At 42.3% G+C, this 26,535-nt stretch overlaps 4 protein-coding genes across 7 annotated transcripts; 2 read left to right on the top strand and 2 right to left on the bottom strand.

Moving 5' to 3' along the window:
* The first annotated feature begins 13 nt into the window (after nucleotides 1-13).
* LOC124472713 (cyclic AMP-responsive element-binding protein 3-like protein 3-B) lies at nucleotides 14-6,729 on the top strand. Of its 3 annotated transcripts, none has more exons than XM_047027711.1 (10): nucleotides 14-148; nucleotides 551-659; nucleotides 1,108-1,366; nucleotides 2,328-2,458; nucleotides 2,550-2,660; nucleotides 2,779-2,885; nucleotides 3,301-3,369; nucleotides 3,659-3,743; nucleotides 5,729-5,822; nucleotides 6,228-6,729. In XM_047027711.1, the coding sequence occupies exons 2-10, from the start codon at nucleotides 579-581 to the stop codon at nucleotides 6,395-6,397; spliced, it is 1,107 nt and encodes a 368-aa protein (XP_046883667.1). In that variant the 5' UTR covers nucleotides 14-148; nucleotides 551-578; the 3' UTR covers nucleotides 6,398-6,729. The 3 variants fall into 3 exon arrangements, with proteins under 3 accessions (XP_046883667.1, XP_046883668.1, XP_046883669.1); XM_047027712.1 differs by having other exon boundaries at nucleotides 579-659; nucleotides 6,228-6,723; XM_047027713.1 differs by having other exon boundaries at nucleotides 522-659; nucleotides 6,228-6,723.
* Nucleotides 6,730-9,544: 2,815 nt separating this feature from the next.
* LOC124472333 (relaxin-3 receptor 1-like) lies at nucleotides 9,545-13,015 on the top strand. The gene is made up of 3 exons (XM_047027108.1): nucleotides 9,545-9,694; nucleotides 11,846-12,286; nucleotides 12,388-13,015. The coding sequence occupies exons 1-3, from the start codon at nucleotides 9,545-9,547 to the stop codon at nucleotides 12,997-12,999; spliced, it is 1,203 nt and encodes a 400-aa protein (XP_046883064.1). The 3' UTR covers nucleotides 13,000-13,015.
* Nucleotides 13,016-17,501: 4,486 nt separating this feature from the next.
* Nucleotides 17,502-21,921, bottom strand: sirt6 (sirtuin 6). Of its 2 annotated transcripts, none has more exons than XM_047027706.1 (8): nucleotides 21,694-21,921; nucleotides 21,362-21,489; nucleotides 20,334-20,516; nucleotides 19,812-19,871; nucleotides 19,306-19,479; nucleotides 19,116-19,196; nucleotides 18,711-18,834; nucleotides 17,502-18,518 (listed from the first exon to the last, which is right to left on the bottom strand). In XM_047027706.1, exons 1-8 carry the CDS (start codon nucleotides 21,757-21,759, stop codon nucleotides 18,147-18,149), a joined length of 1,188 nt encoding a protein of 395 aa, XP_046883662.1. In that variant the 5' UTR covers nucleotides 21,760-21,921; the 3' UTR covers nucleotides 17,502-18,146. The 2 variants fall into 2 exon arrangements, with proteins under 2 accessions (XP_046883662.1, XP_046883663.1); XM_047027707.1 differs by having other exon boundaries at nucleotides 19,306-19,401.
* Nucleotides 21,922-22,303: 382 nt separating this feature from the next.
* cdc34b (cell division cycle 34 homolog (S. cerevisiae) b) lies at nucleotides 22,304-26,286 on the bottom strand. Its single transcript, XM_047027724.1, has 5 exons — nucleotides 25,537-26,286; nucleotides 25,147-25,233; nucleotides 24,927-25,024; nucleotides 24,329-24,463; nucleotides 22,304-24,246 (listed from the first exon to the last, which is right to left on the bottom strand). Exons 1-5 carry the CDS (start codon nucleotides 25,720-25,722, stop codon nucleotides 24,033-24,035), a joined length of 720 nt encoding a protein of 239 aa, XP_046883680.1. The 5' UTR covers nucleotides 25,723-26,286; the 3' UTR covers nucleotides 22,304-24,032.
* Nucleotides 26,287-26,535: the final 249 nt, after the last annotated feature.

The following is a 26,535-nucleotide window of genomic DNA, read 5'->3' as shown; positions in this document are numbered from 1 at the left end:
CGTAGGTGTACCTAGATCACACTGTACACATACTCACATCTACAATAAACACACTGCCATTGTGGACTTTGAAGGGAGCTGTTGGTACTAATATTACATTAACTGTCGCTAGCTCACATCTAATGTTGGAATAATTACTCAGAACAAGGTAAGCTAAATCTGACCTATCCTGATTTAGTCTTGTCTTGATATTTATCCTGTATTTGTCTTTATTATACAATGGGCAATTAATTTCAAATTTGAATGAAATGTATTCTGTTTCCAGTAATCACCTAATCTTGTTTGAGTTGAGTGCTGAAAGCTTTGTCAGGTTTTCAGGTTGAGCAGACTTTAGTTCAGCACTGAGTGATAACTTGTCTATTTAACCAATTAAATTAATGTGTTCAGTTGAGTTTGGTATGTTAGAACTGGACTGCTACAAAAGTCTTGACTCTCAGGATACCGGGCAAAGAACACTCTTTCTAGACACTCGCCTTTATGGCTGGAATCAAGTTAATAGATTATTTGGTTTTGTTGTTTAGAGATTTACTGTTCTGATTCGGTGTCCCAGCCCTGCTTGATATCGGTCTTCTTATCAGATGCATGGTGGAATGGAACTCCTCGATCTCCTTCTGAACCAGACAGACAACATCCAACCCTGGCCAGTAACCATACATGGGGTGAGAAAGAATTATCTTGAAAAACACCTTTTTGTACCCGTGGACATCATAACAGCCATCACAAATCTTACAGAAGCTCTATATGATAATTGCTTAGCTATATATCTGTATTGTTTTGTTGGTGTTTGGGGTATTATTAGCCTCCAGTTCTATTTTACTCCATGTGTCCGTCACAGAGATTGATTGACAGCTCTGAGGTCAGGGGTTAGGGACTCTGGTTTCTTATTATTTCCCTAATTGAACCCCTCCAGCAGTCATGCTTTAAACATTGCTTCTACCTGTATCTGATTATCGGATGGCCTTCAATAGGAGTATTGTCCTTGGCGTCTGCCTTTAAGGACATCATCTCATTCAAAAATGTGTATCATTATTTCTCATGACATACATACTCACACACACACTCAACACACACACACACACACACACACACACACACTCTCTCCTACAGACAGTGAATCCTGCCGGAGATGCTGATGATTTCTTGGACACCCTGCTGGGTGGGAGTGACTCGTCATCTCCTCCCACGTCGCCTCTGTGGTCCCCCTGCCCCAGTGACAGTGGCATCAGTGAAGACCCAGCCTCGGACCACCTGGACAGCCCCCATCCCCCTGCCAGCCCTGCTGTTCACACATTTCAGCTTCCACCCCAGTCTCAGTCACTCAGCTTTCTCCTGTCCAAGCCGGCTCCTGATGTCTCCATTGACTTGAGTAAGACATGACACACACTCTGAACAGATGGGGAGTAAATGGTCGTGATAGGACAGGCTTTGCTGACATTCTGAAACGTTTATTTTATTTTTATTTATTGCTGTTTTACTCAACATCCATCAGCCTTAACCATGCACAACCACTTGGCTGTGATGAGACCAGACTGCGAGGAAATGACTGAAATGATAGAGTATCCTCCCCAGATTACATATTTTTCCCATGAATGAGTTCAAAGTCTTTCATTCATTTCCTCCAGGGATGTGGCTCAGAATGATTATACCCAGGCACTATTTTTCCTGTTTTCTGATTCTGGTCAGGCACTGGGCTGCACCTGAGAGCCTTGCTATAAAGTGGGCACTCTCAGATGTAGGGCACTGACCTGTGAGAACAGAACACCCATACTGATGTTTAAAATGGATGCTGTGTGCTGTTTTTAACAGACTTTCTGAAGCACAATAATGAGCATGATGGTCACCAACTCTAAGCCATCAATACTAAATATTGTTTCCATTTCTAGTCTACTATCAAAAGGCAGTTGCCTTTTCAAAATAGTGTTTATTATGTGTCATTTTGAATGAATTGTTATTTTCTATTTGCAAAAGTTCTCTCAACAATGACATGGCTTTTATTCAATTTTCAAACAAATTCAAATAATTTCAAAGCTGATGTAGTTGTTGTGTGATTTCAGAGAAAGAGAGGGTTATAGGTAGTTTTCAGCAAATTAAAAGCTCAGCAGAAGCATATGTAGGTAACCACTCAATACTGCGCATTCATTTTTTGATCCCTCACTGGGTTGCCCTTGACAACAATAAGCTGGCATCTCCCATTCCTCCTTTCCCTTTCCCAATGTCAACTTCAAAAGTAACCAATTCATGACACTGTGACTGTGACATAGTAGACATGGAAACATGTAGATCAGTAGTTGTGGCTCCATTGGACTGAACCTCTGTCTGCCCTGTAGGCGGGGAGTCTGGTCTCTTTCCAGAGATCACAGGGCTTGCACAGTGTCTCTCGGCTACCCACAATCCCCGGCTGCCCCCAGGCTATCCACTCACTGTGAAGGGCCTGCTGCTGTCAGGACTCGGAGAGAAGGTAAGAGAAAGACAGAGAGAGAAAAAAGAGAGAGAGGAAGCGAGTGAGAGGAGTGAGAGTGTGAAAGTCTAAGAATCTCTGTGATTGGCAGGCCCAACGGAACTCACAGAATTCCTTAAAGGAGATGGTTCTAAATGAGGATGAGAAGAAGCTTCTGGCTAAAGAGGGGGTAAACCTCCCCAACAAACTGCCCCTGTCCAAGGTACTGTATATCCGCAGCCATACTGGAACTGACCGACCGAAATGAGGCTTAATCAGGGTCAGTCCGGAATGACTTTCTCATCTCCTTGCCGTACTCTCCTATGTTTCTGCTGGATTAGTTTGAGGAGAGAGTCCTGAAGAAAATTCGCAGGAAGATTCGAAACAAGCAGTCAGCCCAGGAGAGCAGGAAGAAGAAGAGGGAATATGTTGACAGACTGGAGGAGAGGTAGGAACACCTTATGAGCTCCATAGAACCCAGATGTCAGCTCAACATTCTGTTTAGAATGTAACTGGGAATTACACAGACAACATTGAAATAACAACATTTGAATGTTGGTCAGATAGAATTTGAAAGTGAAAGGTAGTCAAAGAGGTAGAGGAGAGATGACTCATCATGATTGGGAGATGGAAGAGATGGTGTGTGCGGAAAAAGGGAAAGGTGGGATGGAGAGTGACCGAGTGAGACAGAGAGTGAAGTGCTAACAAAGGAAGTGAGAGAGACAGCTGCAGTCACCTCTTGGTTTAAAAAGAGAAGGAAAAAAAATGAAACAGATTTCATTGTCAGAGGCTCACCAATGGTCTCTCTTTCTTCGTTAAATCTCGATCTCGCTGGGTGTTTACTTGGATCTTTTTCCTATCAGGATGTCTGCCTGTAGCACACACAACTTGGAGCTGCAGAGGAAGGTCTATCAGTTAGAGCAAACCAACACGTGAGAACTCTCTCTCTCTGACACACACACACACACACACACACATACTGTATATTTATAGAGGACTCTATAAATCCTCTTTACCATCCTCCCTCTTCCTCCTCTATTGTTGATTTGTTCCTTCCATTTTTTCACTCCATCTATTATTTGATTCCTCTGTTATCTCCATCTAATCCTCCATCCCTCTGTATCTGTCTCTGTCTCTCTCTCTATCCCTCTCTCTCTCTCTCTCTCTCTCTCTCTCTCTCTGTCTCTCTCGCTCTCTCTCTGTCTCCCTCTCTTTCTCCAGTTCCCTGTTGGAGCAGCTGGGTCAACTGCAGAATGTCCTCACCAACGGGTCTGGAAAGCCTGTGCAGACAGGAACCTGCATCCTGGTGAGAGGGGAAAAAGACCTACATACAGTGCCCTCCAAAAGTATTGGAACAGTGAGGCCAATTCCTTTATTTTTGCTGTAGACTGAAAACATTTGGGCTTGACATCAAACGATGAATGTGAAACCAGAGATCAACGTTTCAGCTTTTATTTCCAGGTATTTACATCAGGATCTGATGCACAAATTAGAAAATATCACCTTTTTGTTCGAACCCACCCATTTGTCACGTGAGCAAAAGTATTGGAACATGTGACTGACAGGTGTGTTTTGTTGCCCAGGTGTGTCCTATTACATACAGTATTCAATCAATAAATACCACTGAATGTCTACACTCAGGTTCAGATTGGGTAAGATAGGTTTTGTCTATGCAGACTGTATTCAGAGGTGAAAACAACATGAAAACCAGAGCGCTGTCTTTGGGTGAAAAACAAGCAATTGTGAGTCTTAGAGAAGATGGAAAATCAATCAGAGCCATTGCAGAAACATTGGCCATAGCCAGTACAACCATTTGGAATGTCCTGAAGAAGAAGAAAACTACTGGTGTACTAAGTAACAGACGTCGAACAGGTAGACCAAGGAAAACATCAGCAGTTGATGACAGAAACATTGTGAGAGCTGTAAAGAAAGACCCTAAAACAACTGTTAGTGAGATCAGCAACAACCTCCAGATGGCAGGAGTGAAGGTATCACTATCTACTGTTCGCAGAAGACTTCATGAACAAAAGTACAAGGGCTACACCAGAAGATGCAAACCACTCATTAGCAAGAAGAATAGGAAGGCCAGGCTGGAATTTGCCAAAAAGTACAGAGATGAACCTCAAAAATTCTGGGACAAAGTTTTATGGACTGATGAGACAAAGATTAACTTTTACCAAAGTGATGGAAAGGTTAAAGTTTGGAGAAAGAAAGGAACTGCTCATGATCCCAAACACACAAGCTCATCTGTGAAACACGGTGGAGGTAATGTCATGGCTTGGGCTTGCATGGCTTCTTCTGGGACGGGCTCATTAATCTTCATTGAGGATGTAACACATGATGGCAGCAGCAAAATGAACTCGGAAGTCTACAGAAACATTTTGTCTGCCAATTTAAGGAAAGATGCAACCAAACTGATTGGCAGAGCCTTCATCATGCAGCAAGATAACGACCCAAAACACACTGCCAAAACAACAAAGGAGTTCATCAGGGGCAAGAAATGGAAGGTATTAGACTGGCCAAGTCAATCTCCAGACTTAAACCCTATAGAGCATGCATTTTACCTGCTTAAGAGGAGACTGAAGGGAGGAACCCCACAAAACAAACAACAACTGAAAGAGGCTGCAGTGAAAGCCTGGGAAAGCATCAAAAAGGAAGAATGCAAAAGTTTGGTGACGTCAATGGGTCACAGACTTGCTGCAGTTATTGAAAGCAAAGGATTTGCAACTAAATATTAAGTCTTATTCACTTAAATATGTTTTAAGTATATCTGTTCCAATACTTTTGATCACATGACAAATGGGTGGATTCAAACAAAATGTGATATTGTCTTAGTTGTGCATCAGATCCTGATGTAAATACCTGGAAATAAAAGCTGAAACGTTGATCTCTGGTCTCACGTTCATTATTTGATGTCAAGCCCAAATGTTTTCAGTCTACAGCAAAAATAAAGGAATTCGCCTCACTGTTCCAATACTTTTGGAGGGCACTGTATGTATACACAGGGATGTGGATAGATTATGACTAGGTTTTTGCTATGGACTTTGGGTACGCATTGTGATTAATGTAGAATTTTTGGGATTTTGTGGTTCTCAATTCCTTAAAAAAATTGTTTCGAACATCCATCGCTTCTTCACTTGTGCTCACTCTCCCTCTGTCTCTCTCTCTGTCTCTCTCTCTGTCTCTCTCTCTCTCTCTCTCTGTCTCTCTCTCTGTCTCTCTCTCTCTCTGTCTCTCTCTCTGTCTCTCTATCTGTCTCTCTCTCTGTCTCTCTCTCTGTCTCTCCCTCAGGTGCTGCTTCTGTCCTTCTCTCTCCTTCTCTCTCCAAGTCTACAACCTGACCCCTATACTTCTACAAGTCAGGAGGACTTCACTGAAACCAGGGGTTAGTTGTCTTACTGTTCTAAAACACACTTACACATGCTCACACAACTCACTCTACATTTTACACACACATATTTGATTTCACATTTATTCATTCAGCAGAGGACTAAGTGTTCGAAGTGGTCCAGGGTATGGCCCTGGCATTTACCTACTACTTACATTTACATTTGAGTCATTTAGCAGACACTCTTATCCAGAGCGACTTACAGTAAGTACATTCCCCCTGAGGCAAGTAGGGTGAAATGCCTTGCCCAAGGACACAACGTCTTTTGGCACGGCCGGATATCAAACCGGCAACCTTCTGATTATAGCCCGATCCCCTAACCGCTCCACCATCTGACCCCTTAATACTTATTGTATGTTTGTCTGACCGTGCCCATGACTCTTGTGTCTCATACCAAACCAGTGCCGTCCCGTTCGCTCCAGTCAGTAATGGACACAGAGAGCACCTTCCAACCGACCATGTCTCTGGCCCGGGGAGTGGAGCTCCTGGTTACCCTTCTCGACAAGCTCCACTTTTCACCGGAGCATCTAGACACAAACTGCCTTGACCACAACCTTAAGCATCCACTTTGACCACTCTGACCACTCAACTATAAGGAATACATTAACAGAATGGGCAACTGCTTGGTTAGTCCTTTTTACTGCAACAAAGACCATAGTTGATCACGATTATTTAGAGTTTCATACTGCTTATGGCTTTCATTATGTTGTTGCTTTGAAAGTTAGTTTGTAAGCAGAGACTATGGACCCTATTGAAGGGTCATGTAATATACTGATAATGTATTGTATTGACGTGCTGGCTGATGACCTAATGGATACTGACAAAATATGGTTTTATTCACTTCACTTTCTTATTTAACTTTTATTCACCTTTCAATAAAGTATGATTTGGAAGACTTTCCCTGAACTGAAGTGTCTTTATGAACAACACAGTGGAAATTGTAAATTGATGGTTTGAAAGTCTCTGTTGTAAATCTACATGCAACATTGTATGATTATTTGTGACCTCAACATTGTGGTTGTGGACCTAATCATTGTATTTGGTCCGAATGCCATCCAATCATTAAGTTCATTCTGGACTAAATGATAGATTGTTGTGTTTATTACAGGCCTGCAATGCCCACATATACCAGAGTTATTTAATCTTACTGTCAAACCTTTACCGGTTGCTTTCAGGATGTGACATTTATTTGAGCAAATATGACAAAAAGTGCTTCTCAACAAAATTGCCGACCCTGCCTAAGATCTATGAGAATACATGAACAAGATAACTGGGTTATGGAGATGCAGCATGATACCATGGCAATTTGTCTCTATTTAATTAATTCAAATGTTCTCTTATCTTAGTAGTTCCCAAGATACCCAAGATATTCAATCAGGTTGTATTATGGTTATGGTTAATATTATGGAATCACAAAAACACAAGGTGACTTATCTTTAACTTGAGCTACATTGATTCCCTTACTCCCAACTTAAATTGTGTCATACAAACCTGTCTTTTAACAGAACTCAAACATTTTGCATAGATTTCTTTAGAATAATTAAAATTAGAATAATTTTATCTGACATCACTTTGCCAAACTTAAGTATGAAAACGTTAAATCCCTGACACTGCCCTTGGAGACATACTTTTAGATGGAGTCATTTTCTCCACATAAGCCACCTTTTAAACCATGTATGATGTTGTCAGACCTCATCTTTTCTGAGAGAGGCCATCTCATAATAAACCCCAAATGATGTAAATTATTTGTTTCCGTTCCTTCATTTCTCAGTTTGCATTAACACTGGTGAGGCAGGGGCCTATTGAGGGTAGATGGAATGTAGGGACCGCATAGAGAAGAAAGCATATCTGCATATCTGATTAATAATAATTGTATAAACTAATTGTGAAATTGGTCATTGGTTTATGCAGGGGCGATTCTAGGATCAGACCTTTAGGGACGCTCAGCCATGAATACAGTGCCTTGCAAAAGTGCTAAACCCCCTTGCTAATATAAATCCCTGATTTCACTGGATAACAATTAATATAGTAATGTATTATTCTGCAAAATATTGAATGAAAATACTAAGGATGTCCCTTTCTTCATGAACTACCAGGATTAAATGATAATAAACAATATGCTTGAGCACCCCTTTAAAGGGTCTACAATCGCCACTGGGTTTATGAAATATTACTATCCCAAATGACAGTTTTTGAACAATGGGGAAGAATGTAAGGAAATATAAAGAGGAGACAAATCAATAAAACACATCTTCAGTAGGAAAGACCCTTGGGGCTCCAAATTCAATAATCGATCAAGATTCTGCTTCCTTCTGCTTTAAAAGCATTGGCTATATGATCACCTCAGTGATTGATCAGGGTGAGGGTTAAGACTAGGGAGTCTTGCATGAGAAAAGGCAGACGGAACACCGAATTTGATCGTTTATCACACCATGACAGACCATTATCAATGGTAAAACCTTCACCGTTTTGCGTTTTATCAACAAAATATAGTCTACAATAACAAGGCTTAAAAAGGGAAATAAAATAAGACCATGGTTCAAATTCCTGTAAAGTAATGTGTAGTAAGAGAACCCAAGACACAGCCTTATAAAATGTGACATTTACGTTGTCATCCTTTTACGTTGTCATCACACATCTCTATGCCAAGGTATATTGGCATAGAGATGTGTGAGGCTCTAATGATACCATATAGACGGGTATTTCGGGTCTCAAATCTAGCAGTGAACAAAGTCAGTCTGCACAAAGTTAATTAGGTGACATATGAAGATTACAATCTGCCTTTTTGAACAACGTGGGTGACATTAAAATTGTGTAATGCACTGTTCCGTTTAAATTCTAATATGTGGCCGTCCTCAAGGACATGAAAGCATTGAGGAGTCATTTCGGATAGCTCAAAATATGTTAGCCTAGCAGGTATGCATAGGCCAGTGACAACATTGAAAATGATGTGCGTAAAATCTTACATTAAAACATAATTAAACATAATTGTTACAGCATAAAAGGTTCCTATATTAGTATTCTGCTCTTGTGACCCCTAACTAAATTCTAAAAATCATATTAGCCACTGGGTCTCTCTAACATGCAAAACTATTCGTTTATTATATCCTTGATAAGTATCCGGGGATACCTGCTATTTGATTTTGTAACTCGAATCCAGCGTCACAGAAACAAATCCATGTTGTGTCACAGGTTGTCGAGCAGTAACGTAGAGACAACTTCTTCGGAATTCATCACATTAAAATGTGTGACAAACCTTCAAAAAGAAAGGGAGGTAGAGCGCGCGCTTGCTCGCCAACCCAGTATAAAAACGAGTCGGACGCTCTCTGCAATCAGTCCGACTTTCGTATCCAGTGTATCCAAGTCAAAGAACTGAAACACAACTGAACATTGGATCCACAAGAGTTCTCTTTCCAGTAGTTTGCTTTTTGGAAAAAAAAAACTTTTAATTAGACATGCATATCCACTGTTGTTCCTGTTGGCCAGAAAAATGTTAGGATATATGAGTTTGGATGACTAAAACGTAACAAAACGCGAAATAGCCTTCTGAGGGGGGAAAAGAACAGATAAGACAATTTGTGGTTTTCAACATGCATTATTTTGATGCAATTCTGACTTCAGCTGTTTTGCTCAGCAACATCTGTGGAATATCCGGCTGGACGAAAGACCGTTAAAATGCACACCAGCAGTTAGGCTATCTGGTTTTCTTTGGGTTGAACATGTGCGGAGGGGACGATGATGACACTGTTGGAGCAACTAACCTGTCAGTGGGACTGGGGAGTCTAAACAACCTCTCCCTGAACTGCTGGCTTGATCTCCTCTCCAAAGAGTCAGCTCCTGAACTGTACGGGGACAGCGCTAACTTGGCGGTAAATATACGTCACTCAGTAGACTCATTTAAATGCTCACACATTTGATAATCAAACCCAGTATAAATGTCAGCTATTGAAGAATAGAATCTTTGATTTTAGAAGCTAGGATTGAACATGAACAGAGCGTGAAAAAAACTAAGAAAGGATAGTGTGTATTTTTACCAGTTTGCATAGCCTGTCAAAGAGTAAAGTCATGCTTATATGATAATTGACAACATTGAAGCATTAACCCTGTATGGATGGGTATGTATTTTGTTAGTAGTAATTACCTTATAAGAGATTGTTTATTTTCTTTTTAAACATTCCATCAACAGTTTAAAGGGGCAATTGACTGGGTTTTTTGGGTATTTCACATTGTTCCTTAAGGTCTCCGAATAGGGTATGTAACATTGGTTGGGTTGAAAATGGCCCGTGTGCTGTTCTATGCCCTCTGACAGATCCTCTGAAATGTTCCCGGGAAAAAACACTGGCTTTTCTCCTTTTATGGTATGCTCATTAATATTTAGATAAGCTGCGCGCTGATTGGTTGGTTATCAACGAGTGAAGCTGGGAGCAAAAACGCAACACGGCCAACAGCAACACCGAAGTTGAAGACTTGAAATAAAAATGCGCAAATAAATCTATTGTGTCTACACAACACTGTTTTCAACAGATTGACTATATATCATTTGAAATGATAACATTACTTGTTTCCACTTCTGTTGTTGAAGCAAACTGGATTGATTCAGGTGGGTAGAACGTTAGGCTACAGCTTAGCAACCAAACCATATCCTGATTCTACTCGGCTTCAGTTAGTTAGCTAGGCTAGCTCTAGATATCTTGCTGTAAAATAACATGACAAAGATCTGGACACACATGCATCGTGAATTGTAGATTTTCATTACACAGGTTATTTATTTGAATAAAACACAGTCAGGAACATGAATCAACGTTAGCCCCATTGCCAATAAACTAGGCTAAATTATCACACATTCTACCTATGCTCTTGCATTAACTAGCAAGCTAAACTTGTTTACATGCCTACAGTCTAAGTGTTACTAGTAACAGTTAATAGCAATGCTAACGTATCCTGTATCTAGAACCTGCCTTTCTCCAGTTCTTTCAAATAGATTATCTAGACAGGCGTTAGCAATAAGCCAGACTGCAGTTCGTTTTCTGGCTATTTTTCGGAAGCTTCCCTTCTAATGCCGACTACAGCTAGTCTAGCTAGAGTCATTTGATGTGTGTAGAAACGTATTTAGCATTCTACCTGGTATGCTATATACAGGAAACGTTAGCATTGCTAATAACTGTTAGCACAACATCATACTGTCCTTAGCTTGCGGTTGCAATGAGCATACGGTTGGAACAGCACCTCTTTCCAGGTTCAGCTTCCTAGCATATCCTGCTTGAAATTGTCCAAGGTTGTCAAAACTGTCTTGGGTGAAATGTTCAGAGCAAATGAACGATTGAGTGTCGAACTTCGCCGGGATCTTCTCATAGACAACAGCAGCCATGCCTGTTGAATGTTTGGCTCCTTGGGAAGACTGTGTGACTGTTAGCCTTCCCTGTACAACCTGGAACACAGCATTTACGACCGTGGTCCATTTTCAATATCCTTGTTATAATTCCAAACGTTCTTCTTTGTAATTCCTTATAAGTAGCCTACACAGAGCAGCGCGCAGCTAAACTAGTATCGGAGATAGACGCTACCTCGGGCTGGTCTGGATGTAAATTCTGGGGCGTGACAAAGATACAGACCAGAGCCAATAAGAGGGCGATCACCGGTCCTACGTAGGACCGGTGGCTTTGTTTAAAAGCTAGCGTTTTACAGCCAAATTTTTGCTTTTTGAGATTTGAATAGGAAAGAGGTGTCAATGGACTTTGATATTCACGGTATGTTCAGTTTACCATCCGAACTGTCGTTTTTCAACAATGACAAGGTAAAATCGGTTTTGCAGTCAATTGCCCCTTTAAAATTTGTCTAGACTACCAATTCATAATAGCTGCATAGTTTTTGAATCACCACACAGGCCATTTTATCTTGGGTACTTCAAATAGAGGTGGCTCAAGGTTTAATGGACCAAACATGGGAAGTATTGTATATGACTGTATATTAGTAATAAACTTTTTGCACAAGACTTGACCTTCAGTTTCTGAAATTCACAGGTGCGTGTAATCATTGCGCTGGTCTACTTGGTGGTCTGTGCACTCGGTCTTGTAGGTAACCTGCTGGCACTGTTCCTTCTGCATTCCCGCCACCGGAAGAACCACTCATCCATTGATTGCTATGTGATGAGCCTGGCGCTCACCGACCTTCAGTTCGTCCTCACCCTGCCCTTCTGGGCGGTAGACACGGCTCTGGACTTCCGCTGGCCCTTTGGCAGGGTGATGTGTAAGATTGTCAGCTCGGTGACCACCATGAACATGTATGCCAGTGTCTTTTTCCTGACGGCCATGAGTGCAGCACGCTACTGCACTCTCGTCTCCTCTCTGAAAATGAGAAGCCCCAAAATGGCCGCCGTTCGTGCTAAGTGGACCAGCTTGGGTATCTGGCTGGTATCAGTGGTTGTCACACTTCCCCATGCAGTCTACTCAACCACAGTCCAGGTTTGGCATATTTTCAGTGGATTCGGTTTTGAACAAATTCATTAAAAATTGCTTTAACATATCCATCTTCTGAATATTTCATATGTCTGTGATGTTTCTAGGTGTCTGCAGATGATGAGCTGTGTCTTGTCCGGTTCTCAGACTCAGATTCAGGCCGCTGGGACCCTCAGGTTCTCCTGGGTCTCTACCAGATTCAGAAGATGCTGTTGGGATTTGTAGTTCCCTTGGTAGTGATCAGTGTGTGCTATCTCCTCCTCCTGAGGTTTATCCTCAGCCGCCGTGCCGTGGGTGGTGCACTCGGCATGGACATGAAACGCCAGACTGAAGGCGAGAAGTGCCGTGACCGGCGGCGCTCCAAACTGACCCGCTCTGTCACCATCGTGGTTTTGTCCTTCTTCCTTTGCTGGCTTCCAAACCAGGCACTGACCCTGTGGAGCGTGCTCATCAAGTTTGACCAGGTTCCCTTCAATAAGGCCTTCTACAATGCCCAGGCCTACGCTTTCCCTCTGACTGTGTGTTTGGCTCATACCAACAGCTGCCTGAACCCAGTGCTGTACTGTCTGATCAGGCAGGAGTACCGGGCTGGCCTGAAGGAGCTGCTTGTCCGAGCGTCTCTATCCATCCGGAGCTTTCTGACTCTGGCCCTGAGGGGGAGGAAAGTGGAGGAAAGCATGCCCGGCATGGTCGTTGTCCACGAGGATATCAACATGTAAATTACCCTCAGGTTGACAGAGTATATGATTGCAATGAAGATGAAAATATTGAACATGTATCAGCACACCTTGTAGAGCTTAGCAAATTGATATTCAGTTTCACTTATAAATAATGTATTTAAGATGACCTAGTAGCGTTTTACTGTATCTCTGGTCATCTGTTATTTATTAACAGAGATGAATAGTTATGGATGAACACTCATCCCATGTGAACAGCCTGCGAACAATGCAGGAAGATAAATGAGAACACTTGTTGCGTTCAAAGGCAAAGCTTGGAGGGCGCACTTCAATTTTTCAAACTGCATAGCTCTTCAAACATAATTAATCCTCCTATGACCAGTAAAAGGGTCATCTTAAGAAATGACGGTTAACCTTAATTGAGCTGTCCAAGTGGTTGATCCGGTGCTACTATAACTGGAGAAAAATAAGAGTTCTGGATAGATTGTGGCATTCTTTAGTATAATTACAGTTCCAGCCTGCTTTATCAGATCTGTTTAACTGAAATTGTGGAATTTTCATCTCTGTCCTTTTTCCTAATGGGACAAGACTAATTGTTGTTTTATATCTTAAGTTATATCTTCCTAAAATGTTGTCAAGGCATGTTTTTAATGAATGGTGTCATGTGAAGTTGTCAGTATTCTTTTATTGCAAAGCAGGCAGAATATGTATTTTTAATCAGTGATCTAATGTGCTTTACATGTTATGTCAATGTTGTCTAAATGTAAAATTCTGTGACAAAAAAATAAAATACGATGTAATTGTGTGATGTTCAAACAAGATCCCATATTTCTGTACCCTATCTATACTCTCTGGGTACTGCATTTATAACATGGTTAATAAATATGGCTAAGTTGGGGAGTAACCACAGCTATCTTGCAAAATGGACGTGTGGACTGAGACTACCAGTGTATGTTTCTGAGAACATCACAAAACCTTGTAAATTGAACCACAGAAACGTAGCAGCAACCTCTTACCACATGATTACTACAATCTTACCACTTTAGGATGACAGTTGCTTGCTACTCCCAAGAACAGAGCCCAACCATAAATACAACACCCACTTCACAACCCCTCTAATAAGTGGAAGACGATTCACTACTCTGTTTCCAATTATGTAGTACGATCCGTTGTCCCAGCAACAATTACTGTCTACATCCACATGACAGCTACTGGGAGCCTGGGGGAGATGGGTCCGACACATGACCTACATCAGGGAGAAATTAAATGACAGAAACAAACAAAACGCTTTGATTCAATTTGAATATTTTCCTCAAGTTGGTGTCTCCACATTCAATCATTCCATTATTCTAAACACAGCTTTGGTTGGCTACTCTCCAGCTTATTACCGTTCTACAGATTGCCAATTAATTTAGAGAGAAAAAAAGTATACTTGATAATTTTTTTTCTTCCATCCCAATTAATATCTTAATATCCTTTTGCTTACCTCAGTTGCTTCAGGTTGGTAATCATGAACACTGCTCTTACCAGCCAATTAGGAACCAAATGATATACAACAGAGGCAAAAGTAAGATTGACTGATCATTTGTTATCGAGTACATTATGATGTTCATGGTAAGACATATCCTCATTGTGGACAAGTCAAGCTTGGAACGTTCTAACTCATTTCGAAGCAAAGAAGGGTCTTCGGAGACCCGTTGAGTGGGTGGCAGAACAAGACGTGGAGGAGGCCGTGCTTATTTAACATGCCTGCGTTCCTCATCTTAGTCAAAGTCTAGTAGTCATGTAAATGTAAATGTTTTCAGGAATGTTTAACTGAAAACACATATGAGACATCTGCTATCTTCCACCTGCCATCGCATCAGTGTTAGCACTTATTTTGAGATCAAAAGGTGATTCTAGAAAAGCCACTAAAAATAAAAATTGTTTTGAAGAAACCACTTTACTGACAAGTATGTATCTGAGGATATCCAGAAACTTACATCCAATCAAAATACAACCTAGAAAAGGTGCCACAAAACATGTTACATATACCTCTTCATCACATTGATCTACTTTATATGGTAATACTGTGCTTAGAGATTGTCCCTGAAACAAAGACTGTCCTGCAAGAAGGAGGGAAGGCCATTCTGGTGGCACTTCTGAGAGGAAAGGTAACAGAAAGAGATTGTAAACAGAGTAATAGCAGTCTATGTGTGTGTGATTGAGCACCAATACTGTAAAGGAACCTCAGGGAACCACTCTTCACCCCCCCCGATCCCCCAGTGCAGCAACATTTCTGTCAGTTTTTTTTGTCCATTAAGGTTTTGTCATATCAGCTTGGAGTTCATTTCACGCTACTGCCATGTAAGATTAATCTAGGTGACATGAATCAAGTTTAATAACCGTTAAAGGAGACAGAGAAAAGCATTTGAATGGCTTTTGTCTAAACTAGGACACCACCAGCTAAGTCTTTGTGCTGATCCACATCATCATGTTGCAAACATCCATATATTGGTTGGAGGGAACTATAGTGATGGTTCCTCAAATATACAACTGTGAATCTTATATATACTACTGTGAATCGGATTCTTTTTTTCCAAACAAGGACTCTCTCATCCCCATTGTAAGGAAGTTAACTGTAAACCAGTTTTTCCTTCTGTGATTCCAGGCAGAGAACATAGAGCCACGCTGGATGGGAAAGCTCTTCGATATTTAACCTTCTCTGAACAGAGCGTGACGGCACAGATTCTCTACCCCTGCAGACTGCTGCTCTGAATTGTAATAAGGATCTGGATCACGAGTTCAACCAATCACCTCAACTGGAGTAGAAAAATACTTGCTTCAGTTTTTCTGAATTGGAAGCTTTGGTGGAGTGGGCAGCCTAAAGTGGCTCTTCCAGTCTGTGTTAACAGGCTGCATATGGCTCCTTCTGCAGACGAGACCAGCACTCAGGCAATGTGCATCAACAATATATGATCGATTGGCAAAATAATAATTAATCTCATACCTTTTTGATTGCCCAAAAAACAACTTGCCCCATTGGCACAAGTGTGGATCACACCCCATTCTTCCACGTCACGTGTGAGACTAAATATAGAACAGGATGACATATTCATATTTTGTGTGGTTGCAAACCACCTGTACTACACTATAATGATAAACATTTTAGAAAACTATCCATAAAAAAAAGTATTCAGGTTTAGCAATTTTTTCAACATGACACAATCATAAATGTGCATCCCCTCTCTCCCTCCCATCCCCAAAAAAGCAACTTTCCTCAAAAAATAAACAGAATCGGTATGACACAGTTCTCAGTAAAAAAAGAGTTATTGCTGTCTAGATCATTTTGGGGTATTTATGAATTACCTCGCGGGCCGGATCACGCTGTCTTGGGGGCCGCTATGGCCCTGTGGCCGGATGTTCCCCACCCCTGCTTTAGATCTTAAACCTTCTCCTATTTTCTTGGCATGTAAGTTGGATGTAGCCTGTAAGTATGTCAGAAACACCTGCCATCCGTCATCTGCCATTATCGTTCAACTCCATGGCACTTTTCACCCTGAAAATAGAAAGCATTGTAATGGATTGGGCAATTATCCGGATTTGAACTGGAAAGCACACAGAACCGTTCTGCCTCTCGTTCGCCCGCTTTGCTGCAAACCTCAACGTCTCCTTTACAACTGAGTGATGGGCGGAATGAAAGGAGAGATTTCACAAGTGGTAAAAAGTGAGTGAGTGGGCATTGAGCGGATGGCAAATGGACCATGAAAAAGGACACGATGGCTCGTCTAGTAATGGCAAGCAGGAGGACACAGTTTATTCATCTCACAAACACAACATCTGTGTCCCAGCTCTTCCTCACACCTGCCACTACTGTCACTGTCATACAACCTGACCTCTTTCCAAAGCAGACACAGACAGAACAGGAGTCCTCTTTTGTACACCAGACACAGATAAAGAGCAGAAGGTAGGCCAAAGACACATTATGCAGACGTGGCATATGCAAGTCTTATCTTGGCCACATTTAACCAACCAGTGAGAAGGTTGCAATTTGGTCTATACCTTTCAAACCAAGATAACCTATTGAGAGTCTTGGAATCTCACAAAACCTCTTGGCATGGTCAGAATAAGGAAGTACATAGAACACTTTTCCTTTAATCTCATAAAGTGAGGGGGATACTTTGGGTGACACGTCTCTTATCTATTTACCCTGGGTAATGCCCTGCACCCTGGTCTGGGAGATACTAAAGTCCACTCAGCATCTTGTCTCTACCCAAAGATTGGTTGACAGAAACCGGGGAGCACAATGTCAGTAACCATAGATACTGCACCACCATTCACAGCGGGTCACAGATTCTTCTGGAGCTTTCAACAATGGAAGTGTGTGAAGTTTTAATCATGGCACCACAAATCTGAAGCCTCTTGGGAAATGTGTGGTAGAGGTTTGCTGTGACCATGATGGATTGAAAGGGAGAAGAGAGCTTTGGTCTACTAGGCTTCCATCTATCATTATTATCAAATCAGGCTGATAAAACTCTGGACATCCTACAGGGTCATGCACACTATTTCATATTCAATGTTTATTATCGAAACATCTGGACATTTGTACAGGTACTTGATGTCAGAACACAGAGTATGTATATAAATAAACAAAACAATGAATGTGATACAAGTCAAGGTTAAGAAAGAAAGATTCGGGGGTAAAAAATTGATATCACAGCATCAAAGGCATTAACTAGGCAACCAGCCAACTTAAGAGACATATGGATGACCTAGGGTAACGTGTGTCCTCTATAACAGCCTCCTGAGTACACCATCCTGGTTCTTGGATGTAAAGGATTCAAATTCAGTTCTAAGCATCAATCATAATTTCATTCCATGGTCCACTAGAATCTGAGCTTTGTGGCTTTGCTCTGGATTCCAATGATGCAAGAACTTGGGGCACCTGCCTCCAGCCTGTATCAATGTAAGACCTGTTATAATTCAAGTCATATATCTCTGTGATGTAGGTCTCTCTGGAGGGTTCCACCAGTAATCTTTACGTCAGTTAGGCTGCAGGACTTTCATTGTTGCTGGGCGTGAGCTTTGATCTGTGTGTGTGTGTGTGTGTGTGTGTGTGCGTGTGTGGAAGACACCAGTGGGAGAGTATTAGTAGAGTTGGGCTTGTGGACGCTTGCATGTTTGCATGAGTAGGGGGAGAATCTGGTTGTCTAAAGGCTTGGAGGGGTCCTGGTCACGGGGGCTTGGCCATCAACAGGCCCAGAGTCAGAGTGAACCACAAACCCTTTGTTTTCCTCTGTTTCCGAGGGTGAGTCTGTTCTCTCCTTCTTCACTGGACGTGGCCCTTTCCCCTCCTCCACTTCTTCATCTTTGGGTTCAGCCAGTCTTTTCCTCTCCTCCCTCATCACTTCTTTTTTTGTAACAGGCGGTGGTTTCACATCAGCGTCAGGTGCTGTGTTGTCTGTGGAGCTTTCACAGAGGGTTGGCCCCTCCCACTTTGGAATGTCCAATCCCAGCAGTTCCATCAGCTGTTTCATGACATTGTCCACATAACCATGGATACGCAAATGTGCATGCTTGTCCTGGTAAAGAGAAAGCGACAGCCATGAGATAATGAGATGATTGGAACTGTGTCCTCTACTGATTCAAACATCCAGCAGTGAAAATGATGTGAATGAGGCTTGTTGATGCTGCAACTAAAAGAGCACAAGCTAACATAGTTAGCTTTCATGGTTATGCATGTGTGCGCGTCTGTAAATGCATGCATCGCTCACGTGTTTGGTAGCCTGCAGGTTAACGATGACCACCTTGCCCCCCTTGCGTTTGGTGAGGAGGGGGAGGTTTCCACTGGGTTTGATCTGCAGGGAGGTGCCCAGAGTCAGAGCTAGATCTGCTTTCCTGGGAACACACAGACAACATTTACACTACACAGTATTCACTGGTTCAAAAGGTATGTCCGGTCCATGTCCAGTCTACGCCAGTCATGCACATCTGCATGTTTATTTACAGGGTCCGTGTCCACTCCGGCTCTGCACTCACCATGTTACAGGCTGAACTTTCCTCAGTTTTACTGCAGTGATTGTTAGTGAGTCACAGCTACGGGTCTGTGCTCTACTTGGAAAGTACAAAGGCTGCGGTTTGACCTTTCTTGTAAAAAGCCAGACGGATGTTTGTGTCACCTGCTGGCGTCATCTGCCTTGTTGAGATCTCTGTCGGGTAGAGCGTCCTCCCAGTCCAGTATGGTGCTGATCAGCTTCCCTCTGACACACACACACACACACACAGTTACTTTGCCTTGAGATATGTTGGTCTACATGGAATTGTAGATAGATGTGAATGACAATAGGGCTTCATCAGTGAGTGTGTTACCTGCAGGCTCTGAGACCCCTGGAGCGGACCTCCTCACAGTAGCGTCCTGTCGGCTTCAGCCCCATCACACCAATCACCTTCTCCCTCACATACTGCCTGGACAACCACACAACCCACAGCTCCATTCCCTCTGGTGTCTTGATAAATTGCATTTCGAATGTTTCACTGACTTTTCTGAAGGCAAACATCAACATCATTCTTAATAAATGAAAAGAACCCTAACATATTGATGTAAAACCTTCCAGCACATTCATATTCTGGTGTGCCAATCTCACACCAAAGGAACATCACAGATGGCAGCTGGCAGCAGATTCTCATTAGCATTCATGTGAAACGGCGGCCTTGCCTCAGGTAACTTTGTATGCTCCTCCGTGTTTTCATTTGTGCGTCAGACGGCAAACTATCCTGTTGTCTGTTTTGTGCCGAGCGGCCACACCCTTCTATCCTATTTATTCCACTCAAGTACCAACGTCCCCAAAATGTCCTCGCTCTTCATCTTAGCGTACCTGCCACACTTCCCACACTCCTCCACAAACATGTTGCCGTGCAGCTCAGACAGAAGGTCCCTAAGAGAGAGAGGCAGGAGAGATGGACAGGAATAAGATCATGAGGGTCAATTTTTTTTTTCACCAAAAAATTCACACAACTTGTGTGCCACATCAGTTCATACCACATCCATTCATATTCTGCCATTCATCTATGCAAAACAGACATTAGCAGCAGGTCACGACTTAGTTCAACATTTCATTTCCTGTCTCTGATTACTATGAGATGTGGAGTAACAGTATGACCCTGTCAGCTGTGTTAATATGTTAATCATATTCTGAGCCAGCGTGGAACCGAATCGGAGGTTTCAAAGCGGCAGAGGGGTTGCAGATAGACAGGAGAGGCTACTATGAATTCATTATTCACAGTGGGTAAATTAAAATAGAAATCATGCCAAGAAGCAGGAGAGAACCTCTAGTCTAGCATGTTGACTAGATGGATCTATGCTACGTGACATGAAGGCTAAGACATTACCGTTTTACCTGGGGAAGCCTGAGCGGACATGCAAGCCATCTACATTCTGGCTGATAAGGTATTTAAGGTAGCCAGCCCTCTGCAGTCCCAGGAGAGCGAGGTGGGTAAAGCTGGGCGTGGCATCCTCAAAAGTGGTCTCAAAGTGGGGAGTCTCTCCCCTCTCCTCCATGGTCCATACACCCTTAGGACCCCTGACAACCAGAGACAAAACAAACGGATACATAAGAGGTTATGTGTATTTCAGCAACCTACATTGAAGGACATGGTGAGGCAAAGCATACAGGGGGGAAAGTAAACTGACTATTCAGTCAGTATCAGTCATTCCCACTGTGGGCTCTGCTGTTAGACTACTCCGTTCAAAACACATTAACATGCATAAGCCGAGGGAGAATACTGAGGGAAGAACTCTACTCCATCATTCCCTTTGAACCGTTGCGGCCATCTGTGGTGCACACTCATCGCTAAGAACGTGATGTACTCCTGGACAGTAGACTGCCTTTCAAGCACAAACAACAAAGGGATATACGTCAGCCATTGTGTGAGAAAGAGAAAGAACTGCGAAATATTAATGTCGAGAAATGTCTCTGGAAAGGAAACGTAGTGGACATACGTAGCATGCTAACAGACAGGCTAATGAAACATGAATGTGAATCCCCCTATAGGTAAAATATTACCAGTGTTAACTGAGCCACAACCTTTTTACCCAGGCATTCAAAAGACAAGACACACAAGAACAGCAACACGGGGAGAAAAACATTGGATGGATTGAGAATGAGAGGCAAAATCCACCCTGTGTGGATGGATAGTGGGTCAATTTCAGAATCAGTCATTCAGAGCTCTACTGCCCCCTTATGGCAATACAGTCCGTTGCCTTTTCAAAGACTATTTTAATATGAATGTTTACAATATGTCTGAAGTAGCAGTGCATTGGGCTAAAAGAGAGAAGGTCCTCCTGTAAAGTCTTTCTGTTGTTAAATTATTAACTTAACTTTGACGAGCGAGTCTGGTAGTGGTGGGGTGCGTGTTTGTGAGTCACCTGAAGTCAGGTATGCCTGCAGAGGTGCTGATTCCCGCTCCTGAGTGGACAACCATGTACTGAGACTCCTTAATCAGCTGGGCCAGAGTCTCCACCTTGGCTCTCAACTCCTCTGGACTATCAAACTCCTGGAACAGTTCAGTGGGGAAGAGCAAACATGAGATGAAAGAAAAGGCCATGAGGTGTTATTGAGAATGGGTATATAAAATAAGAAGAGGTGAGAACAACACGAAAACTGACAAAAGGTAGCTAGCTATATAAATAGCTATCCATTGAATCGATGCAGAATCAGACATGAGAGCAATTTAGTTGCTAGCAGCCTGGATGCTCACCTCCGGGAGCCCGCATACACCTTTGTCTGCATAGGGAGATAGTCCAGCGGCGTAATTTACCGACATGACTCCCTTTCTCTTGCTTCAACGTGCAATTTGAAGTCAATAAATTGCTTTCATAAACTACTATTTTAATTTTAACCATCGATTAAGTTGAGTGCTATTGAGCAAATCTTCCTCTACTGCCACCGATTATGCCTTGACCCACGTTGGTGACGTCATCAACAAGCGACAATGAACTACAAATGTGGTGCTTCCTACCAAATGCACTCATCAACACAGTATTGGGTATCCGTGTGACAAGGTGAAATTATCAGAAATATCGTTGTTTTTACTTGCTGCTATTCCTTTCGTTATTGTTTTCACTTCATAAAAAAACATATATTATCTAATAGGACACTATAGTGATCCCCCATTTTGTCATATGGCAACGTTTGCTATCAGCAACCTTTTCCGGTTTAGACATTGCAGAAACCCTGCCATCTTCACCTCTGAATTCATTCAAGACAGGTTAGGTTTTTAAAATGTTGGCATATGGATCACCACAGATTAAGATCACCACAGATTAAGTCAAACCGTTGTGCACATAGATAGAAGAGGCTTCATAAAATGTCCTATAATGTTCTTTATTTTAAAATGTATATAGGCAAAAAAACAACAAAAAAACATAAAATGCATACAGCTAAATTATTGAATACAGTGATCGTCCATCCGGCCACATGTGCATATCAGTGAAGGTGCATGTTAAAACAGTTGACAACTTACTATACAACCTTGAAAGAAACGTAGTTACTTGCTGTGTAATTATCTATGATTTTGTATCCTGAGAATTACAGTTATATTAAGTCAAATCGTAATAAATGAAACATCCAATATTGCTGATACAAAATACACACATGCGTGCACACATACACTCACACGCATTGATGCCCGCCTACCTGGAGATAGGTGATACCACCCTCCACCAACACACAAAAATAAATACAATCAATGAAAATGAGAGTGGCATTTTTCTTTTTAGCATCCAGGGGCTTTCTGAGTGACACTGCCACAACATGGTACAACACAGATACACAAGCTTACTACAAAACCCCACTACCTAATCCAAACCCACCGACCCCCTCACAGAGAAGATTGATATCATTCTCCAACACAGATTACAGGCAAAGCTTGAAATAAAAAGTAAGATAGCGAAACAGCAAAGCTTGCAAGATAGCTAAGTGTGAAGACAACTAATACAGCAAACAGTTTCACCATTGTTGGATATTGTTGTGGACTTGTTTCCGCTGTGTAGTTTATCCTATTTATACTTCATTTGATAATTCCTCATGTTGGAAGTAGTCTACTGTGTATATATACTTTAATGGTAGGAGGCATTATAACAAATTATAAAAATAGGATGAACTATCCCATTAAGACTGATTCAGATCTTGGTTTCCATCATGTTGTGGAGCAATCTCTGATGAGCGTCTGTCTTGGGTAACCTTATGTTGAATGTTCTGGAATCACGCACACACACCTGCTCTCTCCTTAAGTGACAGAAATCAAACACATCAAACAGTAATGGCCAGAGCAGCCCAACAAACAGTTGTCAACATGTTGCAGTTGCCTAGGACATGACCCACTGTTTAACTTCAACCAAGTGTCCTCCAGACTCACATGTCACTGGTATTGCCATAATCACAATCACATTTCATTCACTTGAGCCAGGATGAGCATGATAAAGACGCTGTCTGTACAAGAAAGACCTTTAAAAGATGTCTGACATGCACAGATGTTTTGTCTTGTCATGCGTCTACTCATTTGCCCGAAATGTCAGAACAGAAAGACATGACAGAACCTCCTTCTGGGAAATGCAAGTGTAGCTTAAAGCTCACACAACAACCAGTAAAGTCCTCAGTCATTGGTGCCTACTCTGGGTGAATAAAACCCGGTTAACAAGCCCATTTGAAGGACAGAAGGAAATTAAAAGGAGCTTATTTGCCAAGCCTGTGCACCAGTGCACGTTGCACCGTTATTTACTAGGGATTAAAACCTACAATGTTGAACACAGAAGGGAAAACAAATGATAAAAAGAGCAGGGCTACCACTACTGAAAGGGGAATAGGAACAGGTGCCAACTGTATGCTGGTGCAAGTCTATCATATTATACCCTACCTAAAGTGTGCTTGGATTCTGACAAGAACCCGTGGGCTGATGAAAAACACACACGTGATCCTTCTGCAGATAAAAAAGTGAGTGGTTTAAAAACTTTTTTTGTAGTCCAGTCAGACGAGGCTCTCGTAAGGAGAGGGTCAGTCACATGCTTCAGCAGGGTCGGCGTGCAAAGTTCTGACACGTCACGACTCCTCGTTCCCAGAGTCGTCCTCGTCATAGCAGCAGTCGTCTGCATCCTCATCCTCCAACTCTTCGTCGTCATAGTAATCGTCATAGAAAAGGTCAGAGCCCTCGTCGGGGGGCGGGGCACGAGTACGGACGCAGTATTCGGCCAGTGTGGTCGGGACCTTTACCCCATCACGCTCCGCCTCCGCTTTCGTGGCCAACACCTGCTTCCTGTAAGAGGAGATCAACGATCAATCAGTCTAGCTGAATTCAAATGTTACAGTGATCCATTTTGTGTTTTAAGTGTGTGTACCTGATAATTTCGGCATATTCTCGGTCCTTGCCCTTGCTGTCCCTCCACTTGCGGTACATGACAGAGGCGTCCACGTTGGCAGGAGAGAAGGTGTTGGGTTCATTCAGCAGGGAGATTACACTCAGCAGGATGGTCCTAAGAGGAACACAAATGCACACGTACATCAGATTAGCTGAACCCACACACACACACATCCGGATGAATCGATAAAAACCACGACACTAGATAATCAATGTGTCCAAAAGCAAAACTGACAATGACAGAAAAGGATTGTACAAAAGAAAAAGATAGATGGAACCCTCTAATATGATATGGTGGCAGAGTAACAGATAAACAAGCTACCCTGAGCAGAGACAGGTGTGCATGTGTTTCCCCATGCTAAGTGGACCCCATATTAATTTCCAGGAAATGCCCACGTTCCACTGAATCCAGACAGGCTTGTGTCATGTGATCTGTGCACTGGAGGATGGAGGGCCCAAGAGGAAAAACAGAGGCACCGAGGCAAATGTGTTGACGGAAACTTGTGAGTTTAACATTCGGAAATGACGTAAAGGTGGATCCAGAGGAACGCTGTGAGGGAGAGAAGCAAGATGTATACCTGACGTTTTGGGTGGGGTTCCATCTCTCTGAAGGAAGCTCCCCACTCTGTGGGTCATCCACTGGAGGGTGGAGGATGGATATACACACGTCCCCATTCTAACACACAACAGATAAACCATACCATCATCAAACACAATGTGCACCACACCATACGTTGAGCATGACACTGTAGTTTGGTCAGACTTAACAACCCATCACTATGGTTTTGTAGCACTTACCTCATAGATATTAGGGTGCCACATCTTAGTGAGGAACCGGAAGGCAGGGGGTGAATAAGGGTAGTCTATTGGGAACTTGATCCGAGCCTAGATAAAGGATATGTGCATGTTAATAAGATCGGTGACTGGCTTCATGTTTGTTTGTTTGGCATTATGCCCTGGTGTCTGAGATGTGATGAAAATACTTCACAACAACTATACGACATACCGACCGATATAGCTCGCTATTCAGAGCAGCAAAGAAAGTACAGGCAAAGCGCGTGTTGGCTGCTTGCGTTAGGTTGTTGATGCTGAAGACAGGCACGGTCCTTGACGCTTATTACGTTTATGTGCGACTAAGTACGCACATATCTCAATAATATCACTTTGCTAGTTCAATCCTCTCCTTACCTTAAAATATCCTCCTTCGTAGTGCGTGTTAGGGGGTCCGAAAATGGCAACTTCCCAGTTGTAGAGATCTGCTTCGTCCACCAATGTTATTTTGAATCCCTCAACTGGTTCTTCTTGGAGGCTCTTCATCTCAAGCATAAGTGCTTTTTGTGAGCTGGCAACGTGAGTTGGGCCGTGTTGCGCCATAGTTATAAGCAAGATTGTCCAACCAAAAATGGTGTTTACTGGCTCACCTCTAGCCAGCTGATCTGGCAAAACAAAAAAAGGTTCTTTGTTTGTTCTCGATGAATACAATAACTAGCCAGCCCTTCTAATGCGCAAGTTAAACAAAGGCTTTGTTGAAGGGTTATTTAGTATCTACTTCGGGTAGCCAACATAAATCTTACAATTTTTGGTATATTGATTAAAGAATAAATAAATACAAATTGTCTCAATAAAGATCTTCGACCTGGCAGACTGGTTAAGCCGTAAATCTAATGCTAACAGCAGAATAAGCTTTGAGCAGCTAGCTAGGAAGCTAACAAGGGAATTCACTCAAATGAACGATATCTGCTCTCTGTTGCTATTTAAATAAAAAAATATGTATTTTGACCTGCCACTTGACATGCAAAGAGCGTTGATTCAGATGTTCAGCGAAGAAGACATAGTCAGCTAAGGTTGTCAGTGTTATTTTCCTCTATCTCCCAGTAAGCCAGCTACTGTAGCAACAAGATAAGAGTTGAAAATCAGTCCCCCCCCTTTTCTCAAAACAGTCAATAAGGTTGCAAAGCTTTCTGGGAACTGATGTTCTGTTAGTATAGGAATCTTCTATTGTTTGCGTCAGTAATCCAATCACTCAATGGGGCCTTCCATATTACTTTTAAACATACCATGATGATACAAAATAATAACATCTACTACGGTGTTACAGTGAATACTCGACATAACAATATTTTGTGATTTCTTTTCTGGAACTACATCCACGACATTTTGGAAAGGAGCCACCTGTATGTCGTCACA

This window comes from Hypomesus transpacificus, chromosome 10, assembly GCF_021917145.1.
Source record: "Hypomesus transpacificus isolate Combined female chromosome 10, fHypTra1, whole genome shotgun sequence".
In the NCBI taxonomy this organism is placed as follows: Eukaryota; Metazoa; Chordata; class Actinopteri; order Osmeriformes; family Osmeridae; genus Hypomesus; species Hypomesus transpacificus.
This window is presented reverse-complemented; position numbering and strand designations above follow the sequence as displayed.

What these genes read in the sequence shown, in the direction of transcription:
- LOC124472713 (XM_047027711.1), top strand. Translation starts at nt 579, where the DNA reads ATGCATGGTGGAATGGAACTCCTCGATCTCCTTCTGAACCAGACAGAC. An exon ending in TGATGTCTCCATTGACTTGA is followed by an intron (nt 1,367 to 2,327) that starts GTAAGACATGAC and finishes TCTGCCCTGTAG; the next exon opens with GCGGGGAGTCTGGTCTCTTT. An exon ending in GGACTTCACTGAAACCAGGG is followed by an intron (nt 5,823 to 6,227) that starts GTTAGTTGTCTT and finishes ATACCAAACCAG; the next exon opens with TGCCGTCCCGTTCGCTCCAG.
- LOC124472333 (XM_047027108.1), top strand. Translation starts at nt 9,545, where the DNA reads ATGTGCGGAGGGGACGATGATGACACTGTTGGAGCAACTAACCTGTCA. An exon ending in GGGACAGCGCTAACTTGGCG is followed by an intron (nt 9,695 to 11,845) that starts GTAAATATACGT and finishes TGAAATTCACAG; the next exon opens with GTGCGTGTAATCATTGCGCT. An exon ending in TCTACTCAACCACAGTCCAG is followed by an intron (nt 12,287 to 12,387) that starts GTTTGGCATATT and finishes TGATGTTTCTAG; the next exon opens with GTGTCTGCAGATGATGAGCT.
- sirt6 (XM_047027706.1), bottom strand. Translation starts at nt 21,759, where the DNA reads ATGTCGGTAAATTACGCCGCTGGACTATCTCCCTATGCAGACAAAGGT. An exon ending in GAGTGTGGGAAGTGTGGCAG is followed by an intron (nt 19,480 to 19,811) that starts GTACGCTAAGAT and finishes GTTTGCCTTCAG; the next exon opens with AAAAGTCAGTGAAACATTCG. An exon ending in AGGGGTCTCAGAGCCTGCAG is followed by an intron (nt 19,197 to 19,305) that starts GTAACACACTCA and finishes TGTGTGTGTCAG; the next exon opens with AGGGAAGCTGATCAGCACCA.
- cdc34b (XM_047027724.1), bottom strand. Translation starts at nt 25,722, where the DNA reads ATGGCGCAACACGGCCCAACTCACGTTGCCAGCTCACAAAAAGCACTT. An exon ending in AACCCCACCCAAAACGTCAG is followed by an intron (nt 24,464 to 24,926) that starts GTATACATCTTG and finishes TGTTCCTCTTAG; the next exon opens with GACCATCCTGCTGAGTGTAA. An exon ending in GAATATGCCGAAATTATCAG is followed by an intron (nt 24,247 to 24,328) that starts GTACACACACTT and finishes CTCCTCTTACAG; the next exon opens with GAAGCAGGTGTTGGCCACGA.